Below are 18,452 nucleotides of genomic sequence, written 5' to 3' on the forward strand. Positions count from 1 at the left end.
ATATAAAGATGTACTTAAGTCCTACTTAAAGTATCCCCCAAAAATGAAAATTATCCAATAATTGACTCTCCTCAAGCCATCCTAGCTGTATATGACTTTCTTCTTTCAGCCAAACACAATCTGAGTTATATTAAAAAAAATATCCTGGCTCATCCAATTTTTGGGATATTTGAAAATGGATATTTTTCTTACAAAAACGCATCACTTCACTTCAGAAGGCCTTTATTAACCCTCTGGAGCCGTATGGGTTACTTTTATCATGGATGTATGCGCTTTTTTGGGGCTTCAAAATCTATCTAAAATCTAAGTCCTATTCACTCCCATTATAAAGCTTGGAAGAGCCAGGATATTGTTTAATATAACTCTATATGGCTATATGGCTTTTTTTTTTTAAAAAAGGTAGCCTAATAACAAGTTTATGTGACCAGCAAAATACTTTTTGTTCATTCCCTCTGACTGCAAATAGTGCTTTATTAAAATTGCATCAGTAACATAAAACGCTTGGTGTTGAACTATAATGCAACGCATCCAAACCATGGACTGTTGCGATGCTCGTCTGGCTGGATAGGCAATCAAACATCTACAAATGGTCCACATTGCAACAACATTACTGGTCTTCAACGAGCCCACGAAAGCACCCGTTTATCGCTCTGCACTGCTTATTGGTTGCGGCTTGCATCAAGTCAACTGATCCGGACACTCCTACCTCCACTTTTTGCACCTCGTGTTATCATCACAGAGTGGCTCAAAATCACTTTCCAGAAGGTTTTTGTTCACTGTTGCTTACTAGAATGATCTTCCCAACCCTATCCAAACAGCTGAATCCATGAAAATATTCAAGAAACGGCTGAAAACTCATCTCATCCATGAGCACTAAACTGCACCCTGCTGGAAAAACAAACAATAATCTTCTTCCATGCTTATCCCTTTATTCCTGTTCTAGCTTGTAATGTTCTGAACGAGGTCTGAAACTTCTCACTTCTCGTGTTTATTGTCTCCTTAAGTTGATTTGCCTGTTTGCATTCCTCATTTGTAAAAGCATCTGCTAAATGAATTAATGTAAATGTAGGTGTCATAGGTCCATATGACTCAGCGAAACATAAACAAAAAATGACTGAGTTGCGCACCATAAATAAAGTTCTACACAGCTCACCAGATAGATAGAGCATGCATGCGTGAGTGTTTGTGTTTAACAATTCATGTGGTGAATATGGCACTGGACCAACCCAGGATGTAACAACACCCGTATCACTCCAGCTCAACTGGATGGAAACAATTAAAGGAGAACCTCCATTCACAGTACAAGATGAGCTGACAACAAAAAACATGTGGCTACAGTGCAAGGCAAAACAATATCCTTAGGAAAAAACGTCAGAACTGGCATTTAGACTAGCACCGGGTATTTGACGATACTTCACTGTACCTACTCTCGGTCAATGACCTCTGAAGTACTGAAAAAAAAAAATCATCTTAGGAGATACTGATCTTCAAACCTCCCATGCAGCTCAAAGCCATAATAAACAGCATCATGTCAGGAGGGAAGATGAATTTTCCTAAAGAGGTATATCAGATCATGGCTGAAGACGGACAGAGCTGCTCAGAATCTCTAAAACAAATAAATGTTGGAATGTAGGGGATTCAAGATTCAATAAGGGAATCAATGGCAACAATCAAACTGTAACAGATGTGCTTTGACTAAATCAGAATTATAATGAACTTCTAAAAGTAGCGTTCAAAATTGAGTTGAATGACTATGAAGAAGAAATAAAACCTTATTAGTAGTAGTAGCATAGTAGGCCGGCCTAGTAGTAGTATTCAAATAAATTATTCGGGGACCAGTTCTCACTATTAACTAGGCTAGTTGCTTAACTTGTACTATATTGGCTGTTTATTAGTACTTTTAAAATTGATGCCTTATTCTGCATGACCATACATCCTACTCTCACCCAGTACAACAACTACCTCACTAACTTTTAATAAGTCATAAATTACGAGTTTGAGGCAAAAGCAATTAAAAGTGAATATGTAACTAAAGTGTGACCAATTATTTATTCAGTAACTGATTATTAATGGTTAAATATTATATTTTTAGATGGTGAAAGGGAAATTACTGTAAATGTGATCATTTCTATTCATGTTCTACCACGTTTAAAAAGAAAAAGATCACGTCATTGACTTAAAATAGTATCAACCCAAACAACTCCATTTCGCAAGAGCGTATCTATATAACATAATTACTATTTGCTTCATAATTCTAAGTAATACTGTGCTTGTTTATGAGTTTCTGTGTTCCTCAAATAAACCGCAGGTCTGGGCAAGGTGCCGATGCCAAGATAACAGGAACATCAGAGATAACATGGATGAGTGTGCAGTGAGTGGGTACACTATTGAGACTTACTAAAAACAAGAGAATGTGAAGAATTCCTCAGAAAAGACGAGGTAAAAATGTCATAGAGCAGGATAGATCGGTTAGCCATCTGATAAGCAGCACCGCCAACAGTCGAACTCGCCCGCAAAAAAAAACTGTGTACAAGAATTTCACCCTGCAACATCAGTGAGGCATATGTGAAAATCATAAGACAATAAAAATTCTAAGAGGTTAACTGCAGGTCAGAATTCTTTCTTCTTCTTCAACGATAAACAAGTACTCACACAGATCGGATGAAAAGAAATGTAAAAACCTGATGATGAAAGCTCAGTCCATCCACATATTTTAAAGAGATAAAATGCTGCTCAATCGTTTGGGGTCAGTAAGATTTTTTTTAAGAAAATAATCATTTTATTCAGCAAGGATGCACTAAATTGATCAAAAGTCACAGTAAAAACATTTTTCGGTAACACTTTACAACAATAGTTAACTAGTTAACATGAATTAAGAATTAACAATACTTCTGCATTTATTAATCTAAATTAATGTTAATTTCAACATGTACTAATACATTATTAAAATCGAATGGTATAATTGTTAACATTAATGCACTGTGAATTAACATGAACAAACAATAAATGAACGAGTATATTTTTTATTAAATGACATTAACAAAGATAAATGTTTTGTTCATTGTTAGTTAATACATTAACTAACGTTAACTAATGAAACCTTATTGTAAACGTGTTTAAAAATGTTTAACAAAAAAGATTTCTATTTCAAATAAATGTTGTTCTTTTGAACTTTAAAAGAATCCTGAAAAAAAAAGGATCACATGGTTTCCACAATAATTTTAAGCAGCTCAGCTGTTTTCAACATTGATAATAATAATAAATGTTTCTTGAGCACAGAATGAGTATATTAGAATGATTTCTGAAGGATCATGTGAAGACTGCACTGTAAAAAATTATTTCAATAAATTTCAACATTAGAATAAGAAATAATGTGTTGTTTTGACTTAAAAAAGTACGTATTTGTGCTTGACTTAAAATATTAAGTTTAGTTAACTTTAGTTTAGTTAGTTTAGTTAGGTTAGATATTTAATTTATCTCAACAAATTTTCAGTTGTTACAACTAACTGCAGCAACATTTTTAAGACTGGAGTAATGATGCTGAAAATTCTGCTTTGATAAATTAAATTTTAAAATATATTACAAAAGAAAGCATTTATTTTAAATTGCAATAATATTTCACATTATTATGTTTTTAGTGTGTTTTTTTTTTTATCAAATAAATGCAGCCTTGGTGAGCAGCATAAGAGACTTTCTTTCAAAAAACAAAAAACTACTGTAAATCTGATGTGCAACAAATTAAATTGGTAAATAAAATCAAGTTTATGAAGCAAAGTGAATTTAAAACATTTTTAACCAGAAAACCATAACAGGGTTCAGATATGAATCACAGGGAACTTGCATGTTCGAGCAAAAGGTAGATACTCAAGAATATGACATGGGATCTTAAATGACTCATATGTGACATTTCTGGGTACAACAATAAAATATTGAAAAGTTCCTATTTATGTTATACAGACAGGGGATAAAATGTGGTTACTTCCACATGTGATAAATATCAGCACTCTTGGAAGGCCATTAAGCCAATCAAATTCAAGGACCAAATAATATAATATAATATAATTCATAAAAAGTGGAAGAAAAAACTGTTGCTTGGTCAGAGCATATGTTCACATGTGAAACAGAAATTTAGTTATCATCAAACAGAAATGTAGATTATTATCATAGCATGATAATCTCTCTGCGGGAAGTGCACCCTCTGACCCCTGGACTTAAACATGGTTCTAAATTACCAAGTATGGCTGTGATCTGAAATATTATGATTTTCCCCTGTGGCTAAATGTATAAAGACAGTGAAAACATGCATACAGAGAGAAGAGAGAGATATTAATGTGGGTTAAGTAAAAATGTGATTAGCAGTTTTACTGTCATAATTTGGTTTATAAAAATAAAAATACATGTTAAACAGCCATTTAGCTTTATTATATATATATGCATGTGCTTGTATTTGGTTAAACTTTGTTGACACAGGTCATGACTGCCAGCATGCTTAAGGCAACAACAAAAAAATTGTTTTAATTAAGATAATAATAAATAAATAAATAATAATAAAATGTATAAAGGAATAAACTGCAGCTCCATTAACTAATCCATTAATTTCCTTAATTCTCAGACATCTTCAAAAGAATAACGCATACCACAAAACAAAACAGTTGTTTCAGCAAACTTTAAGTTAATAAAAGTTATATTTAAGAACTAACTAATAACAACTGTAGGACAAACTTTCCACAACAACATCCTCAGGCAACACACTTGATGAGAAGGCATGGAGCGCCCTCTGGTGTCTGATGAAGGCTCAGGCAAAAACACCTGAAGTTCATCACTACCAGATCCAATTGATGATCAGTGATCTGCGTGCTGTGTTTTTGTCGACGTGCATAGCACTGTTCATATTAAAACATCATTGTTGTTCAATCATTGTGCCGGATATTACTGGATATATTGATCTAGATTATTTTCTCATGAAAAGAATCAGGCTACTAAAACGCCTCTTTGTAAACAAACATTAGGGGCCGTGCTGAATCGTTTACTTTAGGGGAAGAAAGGGTGCAGACAGACTCTCTTCTCACGATATTTCACCTGAACAGCGTTTGTGCTGGCTGAAATGACAAGCTGCTATGTCGAAAATAACTCTGTAGCTTCAATCAGTCTGTCTGAATTATCCAGCTCATCATCTGTGTCTGACAGAGCCTGTGTTCACTGGGGTAAGATCAATTTCCTCCTGTTCAACGAGCCATTTCGATTGCCTACAGTGTCTTACCTTTACTTGCTGTTGTTGTTTTTTTTTTCTTTCTTTCTTTCTGAAAGGTTGTGTACTCAGTGGCTCCGAGAACACAGCTGTCTTTCAAGCAGAAAATGATCTTCTGGAGAATCAGTTTTTCATCAAAACGGTATCAGTTCTTATCACAAACCCAGTTTTGGGCCTCATAGTCCACCTAAACATGAAACCTGTCATTTACTCACCCTCATGTCTTTTCAAACTCGAATGACTTTCTTTTTCCGTGGCGTGTGTTAATTCAGCTTTCCCTCAAGTGAGCTGTTAATCGTTGTGACTGAATCATTAAGCAAATCCGATTCATTTGAATCATTCTTCAAGTCAAATCTTTTCAACAATGCTCATGAACACAAACTTCTTTTTTTTTTTTTTTTTTTTTTTAAACAAATTAATAATTATTTGTTTATACATTCATCTTGATTTAATGCGGTGGTGGGCTACAATCTTAAAATAATTTGCAGAAGTGATAAGAAACTGTAATGTGTCAGGGCCTGGAACTACTTTATAGACGTTTATAAAACTTGTGGTTTGACTGTTCCAGTCCATATTCACTTTCATTATAAAATGCTTAAAATTGACCTTTTGTGTTTACGGGTCATTTTGCATTTCGTTACATGAGGGTGAGTAAATAATGACTTGCATTTTTGGATGAAATATTAAAAAGGCATTGATAAAGTGTATGAGTGGGCCTGATACACACAAATCCACAGGTGTTTTATTACTCTGAAATGGCCTGATTTCTGTTTTCACAGATATGTCTTAGTGAGGAGGCTGGAGATGAGATGCATATTGTGTCAGTCTGTGACGGTGTCGGAGCTTCCAAACCATTGCCTATTGCCACTCTCCGCCACTGCATGCCAATGGTGAATTTATTATTGTCGCTGACTGATTGACAACTTAATTCTAATCATACATTTATGTAGAGAATCATGAGTAAATTTGTTGTCATACTGTATGTTGCAGATCAGTTTTCCTGGTCTGGAGCTCATCCCACCGGTCACCTTTAAACTGTGCTCTGGTAAAGGACCTGTGTTCATCTCTGCTCAGCATATCACATGTAAGAATTTGCATTAGAATATTTGTATTCTATTTTCTGTATTTTCCAGGGTTGGGCAAAACAAAAAATACAGGCTGTTGAATAGAAATTTGAATTGGAATGACAAAGATTGCACTGAACTGCAATTCATAAATTGATCATGGTTGCACAACAGAGGAGTTTCCTTAGGAATTCCACAATTTTTGCCACAAAAATTAAATACAAGTTTATTTCAAAACGGTTTGGATTTTTCTAAAGTGTAGTTGATTACATACATTTCGAACTATGAAAATAAATAAAAACTAATTTTAATTTAAAACAATACAAATTAAAATTTTGCCTTATAGCACTACAAAATATTTCTCAATTCATTCAGATAACTGTATACAAATAAATATTGACCTTCAAATTAGTGGTGAAATGGATGATATTGTAATTTTCCACAATGCTCCACATGTATGAAAATGTTTATTTAAAAATAAGAAAAATTCTAAATAGTAATGATAATAATAATTCTTAAATTCAAATTTGAATTACAAATCTGCATGCTCTTTATATCAATTTAAATTATTTAAATTTAACATTTAAATTAAACAACTCAAACAGGCCTATATAAATGTAGAATGCTGCATTAAACAATTCCGTAAGGAAAAAAATAAATAATAAATCAACCCCATAGTGGATTCCAAGTGATCAAGGGCTCAGCATGGGAAGCTGAGCAAGGGGAGGGAAGTTAGCAAGTGAAGGGCATGACAATTTTGACAATTTTGGACTGGAACGCTGCCTAGATATCCCTACTCTCAAAATACTTAAATGTCTGCATATAATATAGGCATATTCTGCAATAAATTCAAAATATATTATTTTTACATTTAGTCAACATTTGTAAATGAGTAGTTTTATAAATCCCTATGGGATAAATGAATGGAGAAAAAAATACTTCTGGAACCAGCACTGTTGCATTTTGAATGGTGCTCAACCATGCTAAATATTAATTTCTACCTTTTTGCAGTGAATCCTATTGAAATGACTGAAGGAGAAGAGGATGAGGATGAAGAGGAGGATGAAGATGGTTGAATGCCAGTGATGAGAGCTTATTTTGACAGTTTGAACCATGGATCCTGTGTGAAGACTGTACGCACCCTATCAATGTTTGTTTCTAAAGCATCATAGTGGTGCTCAATATTGAAAAACTGTATTAACTTCAAGTGTTTTAATGCTAATGAAAAACAGTAAGTCTTGTAAAATAATAAAATGAGTGTAAATAATACCACAATTTTATATGATGTATTTTTCCTCATCTGTAGACTGAGATATAAAACACAAAATGTCAAATAAAAAAGACACAACTGACTCAAGAAATAAAGTATATACTGTGCAGTAGGAACAGTTTATGTGACCTGATTAATCTGTCCTTTGACAGAATGTTGTTAATTGTAAAATATTTTTTTTGTTTACTTAGCAGTGACCACCATAGATGAACTAGCTTGGTGGGGGTATGACATCATGGCTTATGGCAGAGTTTACAGCATTAATGAGCCGTTGCTAGGAAACAGTCACACACCTAAGCAACAGACAGTAAACAAACCGTTTCAGGTTGTCATTAACAGATCTGGAGTATGACTTGTGTTTACAGTGGGAAAACAACGCAATGCACCAGCACGAGATGTCTACTTGTTCTGTGTTTGATGGTGCAGTCTTTATATCATCCGAGATGAAGCTTACAGAGGATTTCAAGCGAGACACGCACCCCAATAAAGTGAATCTAGCTGGGAGGGGTGAGTGATTTTATTAGATCTGCCTCAAACTGGACACGGACTACTACCTATAATGGTTAAATTAAAGACCCTATAAAATCAAAATTTAATTTGAGCTCTTTTGCTCTTAAAGGGATAACGTTAGTTCACCCAAAAATGAAAATTCTGCCATCAATTACTCACCGTCAACTTGTTCTAAACCTAGGAATTTCTTCTGTTGAACATAGAAGATATTTTGAGGAATATGAGTAACGTTAGCCAAACAGTTGCTGGTCCCCATTGAATCAAAATGAGAATGTGCTTTATTGCCAAGCTTGTTTACACACACACACACACACAAGGAATTTGTCTTGGTGACAGGAGCTTCAGAAAGTAACTTAAAGACAGTGCACTGCAGACAAATATGAATTACACAGGGGAAATGAAATATAACAATAATATAAGAAACAAAAATGTAAGTAATGCAATATATTGCATATAATGTATGTGTGGGGTCCAAAGAGATTTTCTTAGCCGTATTCTCACTTTGGAGGTGTAAAGATCGTGGGCGGGGGGGATCTAATAATCTTCTCAGCTGTCCTGACTGTCCGTTGTAGTCTCCTGATGTCTGATTTGGTAGCTGAACCAAACCAGACAGTTATAGATGAACACAGGACAGACTCGATGATGGCCGAGTAGAACTGTTTCAGCAGCTCCTGTGGCAGGTTGAACTTCCTCAGCTGGTGAAGGGAGTACAACCTCTGCTGGGCCTTTTTCACTATGGAGTCTATCTGAGTGTCCTACTTCAGGTCCTGAGAGATGGTGTTGTCCAGGAACCTGAATGTCTCCACTACAGCCACAGTGCTGTTCATGATGGTGAGAGGGGGAGTGCTGGGGGGTCCACTATCATCTTCATTGTTTTGAGTGTGTTCAGCTCCAGGTTGTTGTGACTACACCAGACAGCCAGCTGTTCAACCTCTAGTCTGTAAGCTGACTCGTCACCGTTTTGGATAAGGCTGATGACTGTCATCTGCCAACTTCAGGTGTTTGACAGAGGGGTATTTTACAGTGCATTCATTGGTACTCAGGGAGAAGAGCAGTGGAGAGAGCACACAACCCTGGGGGGCGCCATTGTGAGAGTCCTGAATGTGAGTTTTCCAAGTCTCACTAGCTGTTGCCTGTCTGTCAGAAAGCTGGGGATCCACTGACAGATTGGGGTTGGCACAGGGAGCTGGGTCAGTTTGGCTGTGAGAAGATAAGGCAGGCAACTGAAGTCCACAAATAAGATTATTGCGTAAGTCCCAGGTCTATCGAGATGTTGCAGGATATAATGCAGTCCCATGTTTACTCTGTAGGCAAACTGAAGAGGATCCAGCAAGGGTCATGTGATGTCCTTCAGGTAGGCCAACACCAGTCTTTCAAATGACTTCATGACCTTCATTGACTTCTGTAGTATAGGAAAAAAATACTATGGAAGTCAATTGTGACCAGAAATTATGGTTACCCACATTCTTCAAAATATATTATTCAGTGTTTAAGACAAGGAAGAAATTCATACAGGTTTAGAACAACTTGAGGGTGAGTAAATTATGACAGAATTTTCATTTTTGAGTAAACTATCCCTTTAAGATCATTGTACACCTGGAATGTCAGATATACAGGACAATGCACCAAACATATTTATGATGCATCTTACACTAGTACCATAATAGCATTTACTTTGCATGAGCAATAGCATTTTGTTTTATTGTAAAAACCATTCCATACTCAAATGATTTCATAGGTCATTTAAAGGAAAACAAAAAATGACAACTCTTACATATTTCTTACTTCAAAACATTGCCTGTTTATAATCAAATGTACATTTCTCTCAATGACCAGAGTATGTTGGAGAACATGGACACACCACATGGCTTCCTCTTGTACGAAAAATTAAGCAGCAAATTGCCACAGACCCGACTCTAACCCCAGAGTACCCACCCATCCTTGGGATCCCAGAATTCACCCAGAGAGCAACCGAACTAGCATTGGGCAAAGATAGCCCCGCCATTGTGGAAAGCAGGGTAATGTCCTTTAATTATTTTCAGTAACCGACGTCAGACTGTGTAGACCAACGTGATCAACAACGACTCGCAAGCTGAATACACTGATAGCACTGTAGAGGCTTGGTACATATCCAATGTGTAGTTTGTTTGTAGATAGTGTGAAGCCGGTCGTCTTCAACACTATCATGAAATGTCAGTACAAGCTGTAAACTGCATATAGATTTTTATTATTGAACTACGGAGAAGATGTGACGCAAATGGATTAGTCACCCACGTCAAACATTAGAGATATTGGTGCAGAATAGAAACTAACCTCCACTGATCACTTTACTATTTTTGAACTGATTAACATGATACTTGCGTTCATATTCAGGCCTGACAAAAACCCAGTTTTCACATTTCTGTCAACCTTAAGCATTTCAACCAGATGAAACAAGCAAATCCACACGATTTAAAAGAGGAATATAATGCCATGTGCAGGGACTTAAAGTTGTTGAACAGAAATTGCAACTTTTGGTTTCTTTTATAAATAAATTTGACATTTGGTCATTCTCATAAAAAAAGGTTTCTCCATGATTGTCCCCCAGAACTGTCAAAACTTGTGACAGACAAACAAGCTCAGGTGTCTTATTATGGTGAGTCTGTTTTTCACACAGTCAGGAGAGTTCAAAGGAGACAACATGTGCCCACAAGCTCAGTTGTTTGAGTCGAGTTGATTTTGAAAGCAACTTCAAAAAAAATCATATCTTTGATAATTAAAATGCATGACTATGATGAAGTGTTTTTGACAAAATTGTCAAAAAATTGACAAAAATCACCATCAAAATGAAAATGCAGAAGCTTTTCTTTTCCATATGCTGAAAACAAATGTTGATCAGTGACCGAAACGATCAATTGCAGGTTGCATGGGTTCAGCAAGTAAAAAACGAGGTTACGCTACAGATTAAACTATAGATGTGCCGGTACCAGTGCGTATCGGCCCACTTCAAGCACTGTGCATGGTCTGTTCGTTTAAAAGTCCCATAGCAGATCACAGCGAATACTGAATCAGACTATTTAAATGTTGAGCAAGCAAGTCAATCAGTGCTATGTAGTAAAACAGTCTTTCCCACCCCTGTTCCTACACCAACAGTGCACATTTTGGATGTCTCCCTTATCTGACCCATCTATTTCTGGTCTAAATCGTCCCTTATACTCTTAAAATGTTATTATTTGAGGGGACAGCCATGTGTAGTGGTGTCCGAAACTATTGAGGATGTTAACGAGTGCACTTCAATCCCACAATGCACCGCAATAATGAGTTCAAGCTCAATGGCTAGAGTATACCAATAATACCCTTAGTGTCTGAATTCACTCGCTCGTTTTCATTCACTCCTTCTTGGACCATATTAGTGGAGTATATAGGGAACAGTGAATGAGTGTATAGGGGGCTATTTCGAACACAACATTGGAGTCTCTGCTAATGAGCTGATGAGTTGAATTAGGTGTGTTTGATTAGCAAGAGTTCAAAACCGTTTAGTGTTGGTGTGCCTCCAGGAACAGGGTTGAGAAACACTGTGGTTAATTATGTGATTGATAGCTGATTGCATTTAAATGACCTATCAGCCTGTGCTGAGTTTCATGACTGAACTAGATATTATAACTTTATAACTTTAAAAATACACTTCTGTAGACCTTGCTTTTTTTCATTTCACTGTCTTGCGTTTTTAAGGCCAATTAACACTGCATTGATAGACCAATGGGGACAATCACCAGATTATATAGTATGTTACTTCTCAGACATTCCACAAAAGTGTCCATTTGGCAAAAACAAATGACGATTAACACAAAAGTGTCTGTTGCCGTCTTTCGGTGCAGTGTGAATTGACCTTTAAACACAAAAACACGTTCTGTGTGAATGGTTCCTTGAAGTATCTTGCACCAAGGGACCCAAGACTTCGACTGGTGCCCCTCCAAAACATTTTTTGCATGACATCCCTGTACCCATTATTAAATGTTTTTGTTGTTGTTTTAAAAGTAAATCAGGATTATTAATAATAATAATTGCCACTTTCGCCAAATAAATGATAATCTTCACATTGTGGTTTGGCAAAAGGGTATTGAGCCCCATTGAGGGGATTGAGGGGCTACACACTAAAGGGGGTCGCACACCGGACGCGCAGCTCAGCGCCACGTCTTTTAAATTCGAACACATTATTCTCTATGAGAGTACACACACCGGCGGCGGCTTTCGGCGTCTGTCCGCGGCGCCCAGCAAGGCTCAGGACCGTGTTCAAAATCCTGCCGCGCCACAGAGCGCCATTTACATAGTTTTATATTAAATTTACATTTATGTGTCTCAAATCGTAGTTAATGTATATACGGACTTCACCCTGTACTGCAATATACATTTAGTTTTATATTTATTTACAGAAATCAGAAAATTGCTGATGTTATCGGATTTTCAGGTGAGAGTTGTCCTGCGCGTCCGGTGTGCGACCCCCTTAAGACAAAAAAAAGTTGGGAAATACTTTTGTTGTGAATTCGATTTAGCCTACTTTCCAAATCACCAACTCAATTTGACCATGTGTTTGGAAATGCGGTAGGTGTTTGGCGTCCAAACAGTTGGAAGTACCGGAGCAGTGCGCCTGGGAGCTGAGTTACTGAGATCCTGGTACTGTTCAAGTTCTTCCTGGAGTGGACCAATCTTGCTCTCCTCTCCCTGTGATGGTGGGTACAAAATGTACACATGCCATAATGTGGAATTGTTTTCTTTTATCTAGAAATTAAATTCTAATGTCCAGTAATTTCGGACCAAAAACTGAAGATGAACCTTACAAGTATCTGAGCTTAGCCTTTGAATATGCAGTCATAGCACATGTGGTAATCTATTTGTCGTTTCTTGAAGACTCACTGACAGGCACCTTTAAGGCAGCAGGGATTGAGGATGTGCAACATTATCGGTACTGGGATGCAGAATCCAATGATGTGTGTGTGGAAAACATGGTACATGACTTGGAGAACGCTCCGGAACGGAGTGTGGTGGTCCTGTTTGCTTCAGGCCACCATCCCACTGGTGCAGAACTCTCTCAAGAGGACTGGAAACGTGTAGCTGAGGTCATGATGGTATGGTCTCAGAATGAAACACGAAATCGAGCTTAAAAACGGATATCTTTCTTTTGAATTATTTAGAAAGTTCATTATCAGGTGTGTAAGCCCAGTTAGACCCTAAAGGTAAGATCAAATATACTTAAGCCTCACTGAACCTCTCACCATGAGAATGAGAGAATTTTTAAACACTCTTTCATGTTTTCTGATCCATAATTCAAGTCTCTATGCACTTGTGTTAAAACAAGTAAACAAATATCTGGTTAAAGGCCCCAATATACGTCAAGCGAAATAGAAGAATGAACTGTGGCGTCATCTCAAACAAAATCAGTCCAAAACAAAGTTGTTGTTTTTTTTAAGTTTGTTTTGGGAGTTCGAAACAGCTTGCCAAAGCAAACTTTCTGGAAAAGTTAATTCTGGCTGCTAAACATCTTCATACTACCAATTGTCCATGGCGATTATGTAATAGGTGTGCAATGAGGCTCCGCCTTCTTTAACATTGAAATCTCCTCTGCTCTGTTTCATTTCTTCTGTTTAATCCATTGAGGTCAGACGTTCGCGAGTAAAAACATGTACATACTGGACAGCCGCTTTATGATCAAAAATGAAGTTGTACTTCTGATGAGACACTGACACTATTTTCCACGTTTGATACAGCAACGTTGCTTGATTATAAGCAATCTATTGTATAAAGTTCTATATATAAATAAACGTGATGTGACTTTACTGGAGTGCCGAATTGCAGAGCTCGTGCAAACATATCCACGTTGCAATGATCAGTTGTTTTACTTATGCTTTCTTTAAAAAATGCTTGCTGTTTTCTCATTATTGTTGTGCAATTTGTTATTGAGAGGAAAGCGCACAACACATATTTACATATTCATCTAAATATCTCAGCAGTCGTGTGGGCGGTGTCAGGATGTTCGCTAACATTTTATTGCTGCTCAAGTATTTTGAATTTCGTTTTGCCCCAAAGCGAAGAACGAAAAAGAACTTGCCGTGAGTATATCGGGGCCTTAATACATGCTATCAGATGTATACTGACCATTGATGGATGGTGTATTGCTTTGATCTCATGATTAGTGTATATATACCATAGTTCAAGCTTTTATCACTAATAGCCACAGTGTGGGTCAGTAGCATTTGATATATAAGGATTCCTTGAATGAAATTCCTGTTATCTGGAAGTCTTTCAACCCCATTTTTTCTCTTTCTCTTGATTAGAAGCAGCAGTTGTTTCCCTTCTTCTTGATGTCTGCCCAAGGCTTGTGCAGTGGTTCACTTGAGCAAGACGCCTGGGCTGTTCGTCATTGTGTGTCTTTGGGGCTTGAACTACTCTGCGCTCAATCTTTTTCTTACAGCTTTGGCCTCTATGGTGTGTTTACTGTTCCATTTGAAATTGTGTTATAGTTTAAATGACAAAAAAAACATGTCTCAGTGTTAAGCTATAGATTACTAGAAGCTAATAGACTATTATTTTGGCTAATGGCAGGTGAGAGAGTGGGGCATCTTCTCTGCGTGTTAAAGAAGAACATGCTGGCCGTGCAATCTCAAGCTGAGAAACTCGTTCAGACTCTTTGGTCCTGCCCACCGATGGAAGGGGCCAGGGTGGTTGCCACTATATTAAGTAATCCTGCCCATTTAGTTGAGTGGTAAGACTTATTCCATTCATTGATGCATTTTAACATGATTAAAATGTTTATTTAAAGGGGTCATAACATGGATTTATATTATTTTAATATGTTACGATGTACATACTATGGTACAATGATGTGTAACTATTCTTTGATGACTTGCTCTGGAGGAAGTCATATGTAAATGCATTTGCCGGTGTGACGTCACAAATACCACAATATCCAAATGAGCCATTTTTGAAGCTTAGTAAATAAATGCTTTGTTTATAATGAAAACGACATTTTAAACTATGAAACTTGCAGGATGTTTTTAATGGTACAAAGCCGCCTTATATGTAAAACGATCAAGGCAAATTAGATTTTTCATGTCATGACCCCTTTGATGTTCGTACATTCTTTGGATTTCAATTCTGTTCTAGCTTGTTTCCTAGTCTTGCTTTCTAATAAACCTGTGGCCGGTTGCATAAACTGCTTAGACTAGTCTCAAAAGTTATTCATCTAACTATTTTTTCTTTATGGCTGGTTTTTACTTTTTAAAGTCAGTTACATAAAAAGGTAGATCGGTTTAATTTTAATCAGAAAATTATTATTTATTAAGACTGATTACCTCATCTTGCTGCTTGTTCTTAAGACACAGTCTTAACATAGTGGCAAAGTTTATGCAACTGACACATGGCATTTTTGAATGCTGAATATTGTTAATTCTGCGATGAATTGCTTATGTTCCTCTATTGCAAGTTGCTTTGGATAAAAGCATATGCTAAATGCTTGAATGAAAATATTTTTTTCACAGCATTTTATGTTATAATGTCCTCACAAAGTATTTGGATGCATAAGTCACACTTTAAATGCATGAATGCCACTGAATTACAGAACATACACAATGTCAAACCAAGAGGCATGTGCAAAACAAATACAGCAAGATGCTCTTTCTCAGAAAAAAATAAGATTTTTTATCAAGATGCTTTCAATGTGATTTTTAGTGGATAAATGAAGTCAGTTCTCCTCAAGTTCACACAGGTTTCCTATAATCAGGTAGTTCATCATTACATTTATGATCATTATTAATACTTTGTGTTAGTTTTGAACAGTACATCTATTGTTTTATAATTTAAAACATGTATTTTTGTGGAATGATTTACTTAAAAAAATATTTTATTATATCTGCGTAATGCCATTTACTTTGACATGTTACCATACAGTATAATGCAAAGACATTCATACATTTTAAGTGTGGCTAAGGGTATCTAAACACGTTTTATGTGCATGTGGTCCTTGGCACTTTTGTATTAGAGCATCTGATTGTCAGTCTCTTTATATACCTGCCTGAATAAGTTAGTTTGTTATTGACCATAGCCATTTAATTTAAAGGGTTAGTTCACCCAAAAATGAAAATTCTGTCAGTAATTACTCACCCTCATGTTGTTCCAACCCCGTAATACTTTTGTTCATCTTCGGAACACAAATTAAGATATTTTTGATGAAATCTGAGAGCTGGCTCACTCCTTCATAGGCTGCAAGGTAATTGATATCTGCCAGCCCAGAAAAGTTATAAAGACATCGTTAAGGAGTGAGCCAGCTTTCAGATTTCATCAGAAATATCTTAATTGTGTTCCGAAGATGAACGAAAGTCTTACGGGGTTGGAACAACATGAGGGTGAGTAATTACTGACATAACTAACCCTTTAAGCTTAATGTTCAAAAGCAATGTGAAATCATTCACTCCTGAAATTGCCATTTAAAATTAAGAACATTTCGATCTGAACTCGATCACATTACACTTGTGAACAGGCATAAATGCGGTAATGATTTTGAGAAAAACAAATGCCCAAGGCTTTCTATTATTTATGCAAACATTCAGCTGAAATTAAAAACGGCTCTTTTTATTATTCAGTAAATGACTGAGTCTGAAGTATTTTCTCAGGCAGGAGGGTGTGAAGGGCATTGCTGAACACTGCATGCTAATCCGAGAACGTCTGCGTGAGAGACTGAGGCTTTTGGGTGGTCCGGGGCATTGGGATCACATCACAAAATCTGGAGGGCTTTATTGCTGCTTTGGACTGAATGGTGAGTGGTATACATAATACATGGGTATTTTATTTCCACTTTCTTCATATTTTTTTTAGCTAGCAGTTCAGCATAACTAATGCTAATATTCAAGGGCAGGACTTAGGGGGCTGGGGGCCCCTGGGCTTGAGTTTAAGTTTGGGCCCTACTTACACTACAAACATCATTATGGAGTAGCACAAATTACACAATTTAAATATGCTTTGAGGTTTCTAGAACAATTAATATGCAACATGTCTACAGTCAAAGTTTAGTGGCAGGCTAATATTAAATAGTCATTATAATACAATACAATACAATACAATGCAGGATGTGCTCTCTCGGTTGAGAGAAGATCAAAACTCTAAACTCTAATAATAAAGATAAGTATTTTTAAATTTGTTGTCATAGCTATATGTCCTCTTATGTCAGATTCTTAAATTTAGTCAACAAATTCAATCAGAATGCAAAGACACTGTGTATGGCTATTATGACCAAATAAAAGGAAGTCGGTATCAATAAAATCCATTTTTGGATTGACACAGGCTGTTTAGACATGAGATTCATGTTTTAAATGTAAACATTTTAATGTAGAAATATGAAAGAAGAATGAAATAAGTCTAATTTTTAACTATATGAAACTAACACCACCAGTAGGTGGCGGCAAGTCTCCATCTTAATAAGGGAGTTGAATCTTTTATTCAACCGATTCGTTCAAAAATCCTAATTGGTTTAACCTAGCAAACGACCGTATTTATGAATGGGTAGCCTAATTGAATCATTTACTCGTCTGATACTGTCAAAAAATGCAGATATTTTGAGGAACAAAACACGTGTTGCTCGGAGGCGCAGCGGTTATGCTGTTTGTTCTGTTTTATTTGACGGACCAAAAACAGAATGTATCTTTAAAAGTTACTCAGTAACTTTATTGAACTGTTGTATAAATGTTACATTTGCGATTGTGCAGATGTTCGGAAAAACAGCACTCTTGCTGGTGTGATAACTCACAAATCATATCAAACGGGAACTCAGGCCTAAATGTTTTTTTTTTGTTTTTTTTTTAGCATTTTGATGACATGTATGCCTATTCCTATATTGTGATGGCAGTGGAGAGAGAGCTCAAAACTCTCTAGAGCACATAATTGAGTGAAAAAATGAATGGAAATGATCATTCTCTGTAAAGCAATGAGACGTGAACATATGAGAATTTATCAAGATTTTTCTTAAATGTGTGCTCTTTTGGATTAACCCTTGTGTGGTGTTCATATTTTTGTTACTCAGCCAGTGTTCGTGGGTCTGGTGGACCCGCTGCATTTTGGGGGTTTTAATTCAACACAATCAAAAATGTTATGTTAAAATACTCAACAGATATTTACTTCATCCCAATTACAAGCAATATAAACAGCATATATGGTTAATATTTTCCCTTTACCTTTGTTAGATCACATTTAAGAATTGCAACCTCGTGTGGGAATGGCAGGAGTAGAAGCACAAAACTCACTCTTGCACTCTTTCACACTTACACACAATCTCTCTCTCACACGCACGCACACACACACTCATGCACACACATACACACACCCACAACACACA

General features: G+C 36.4%; 2 protein-coding genes and 1 long non-coding RNA gene across 3 annotated transcripts in view; 2 read left to right on the plus strand and 1 right to left on the minus strand.

Moving 5' to 3' along the window:
* Nucleotides 1–5,564, minus strand: part of LOC307173224 — a 35,828-nt gene extending 30,264 nt beyond the window's left edge. Inside the window, exon 1 of the long non-coding RNA XR_013823813.1 lies at nt 5,464–5,564. This is a non-coding gene — a long non-coding RNA (uncharacterized lncRNA). The remainder of the gene's footprint in view (nt 1–5,463) is intronic.
* Nucleotides 4,956–7,605, plus strand: npm2a (nucleophosmin/nucleoplasmin, 2a). Its single transcript, XM_079896173.1, has 5 exons — nt 4,956–5,204; nt 5,308–5,390; nt 6,028–6,138; nt 6,239–6,332; nt 7,324–7,605. Exons 1-5 carry the CDS (start codon nt 5,105–5,107, stop codon nt 7,386–7,388), a joined length of 453 nt encoding a protein of 150 aa, XP_079752299.1. The 5' UTR covers nt 4,956–5,104; the 3' UTR covers nt 7,389–7,605.
* A 280-nt stretch (nt 7,606–7,885) lies between these two features.
* The window catches only part of got1l1 (glutamic-oxaloacetic transaminase 1 like 1), a 12,614-nt gene continuing 2,047 nt past the window's right edge, over nt 7,886–18,452 (plus strand). Inside the window, exons 1-7 of the mRNA XM_079896171.1 lie at nt 7,886–8,089; nt 9,929–10,110; nt 12,678–12,801; nt 12,980–13,197; nt 14,404–14,554; nt 14,672–14,831; nt 16,738–16,880. Of these exons, the coding sequence (XP_079752297.1) occupies nt 7,963–8,089; nt 9,929–10,110; nt 12,678–12,801; nt 12,980–13,197; nt 14,404–14,554; nt 14,672–14,831; nt 16,738–16,880 (1,105 nt within the window). The 5' untranslated portion in view covers nt 7,886–7,962. The remainder of the gene's footprint in view (nt 8,090–9,928; nt 10,111–12,677; nt 12,802–12,979; nt 13,198–14,403; nt 14,555–14,671; nt 14,832–16,737; nt 16,881–18,452) is intronic.

This window comes from Squalius cephalus (assembly GCF_949319135.1).
Source record: "Squalius cephalus genome assembly, chromosome: 16".
Taxonomy (NCBI): Eukaryota; Metazoa; Chordata; class Actinopteri; order Cypriniformes; family Leuciscidae; genus Squalius; species Squalius cephalus.

Coding starts and splice junctions, on each gene's coding strand:
- npm2a (XM_079896173.1), top strand. CDS start 5,105: ATGACAAGCTGCTATGTCGAAAATAACTCTGTAGCTTCAATCAGTCTG. Junction 5,391..6,027: donor ATCAGTTTTTCATCAAAACG/GTATCAGTTCTT, acceptor CTGTTTTCACAG/ATATGTCTTAGTGAGGAGGC. Junction 6,333..7,323: donor CTCTGCTCAGCATATCACAT/GTAAGAATTTGC, acceptor ACCTTTTTGCAG/TGAATCCTATTGAAATGACT.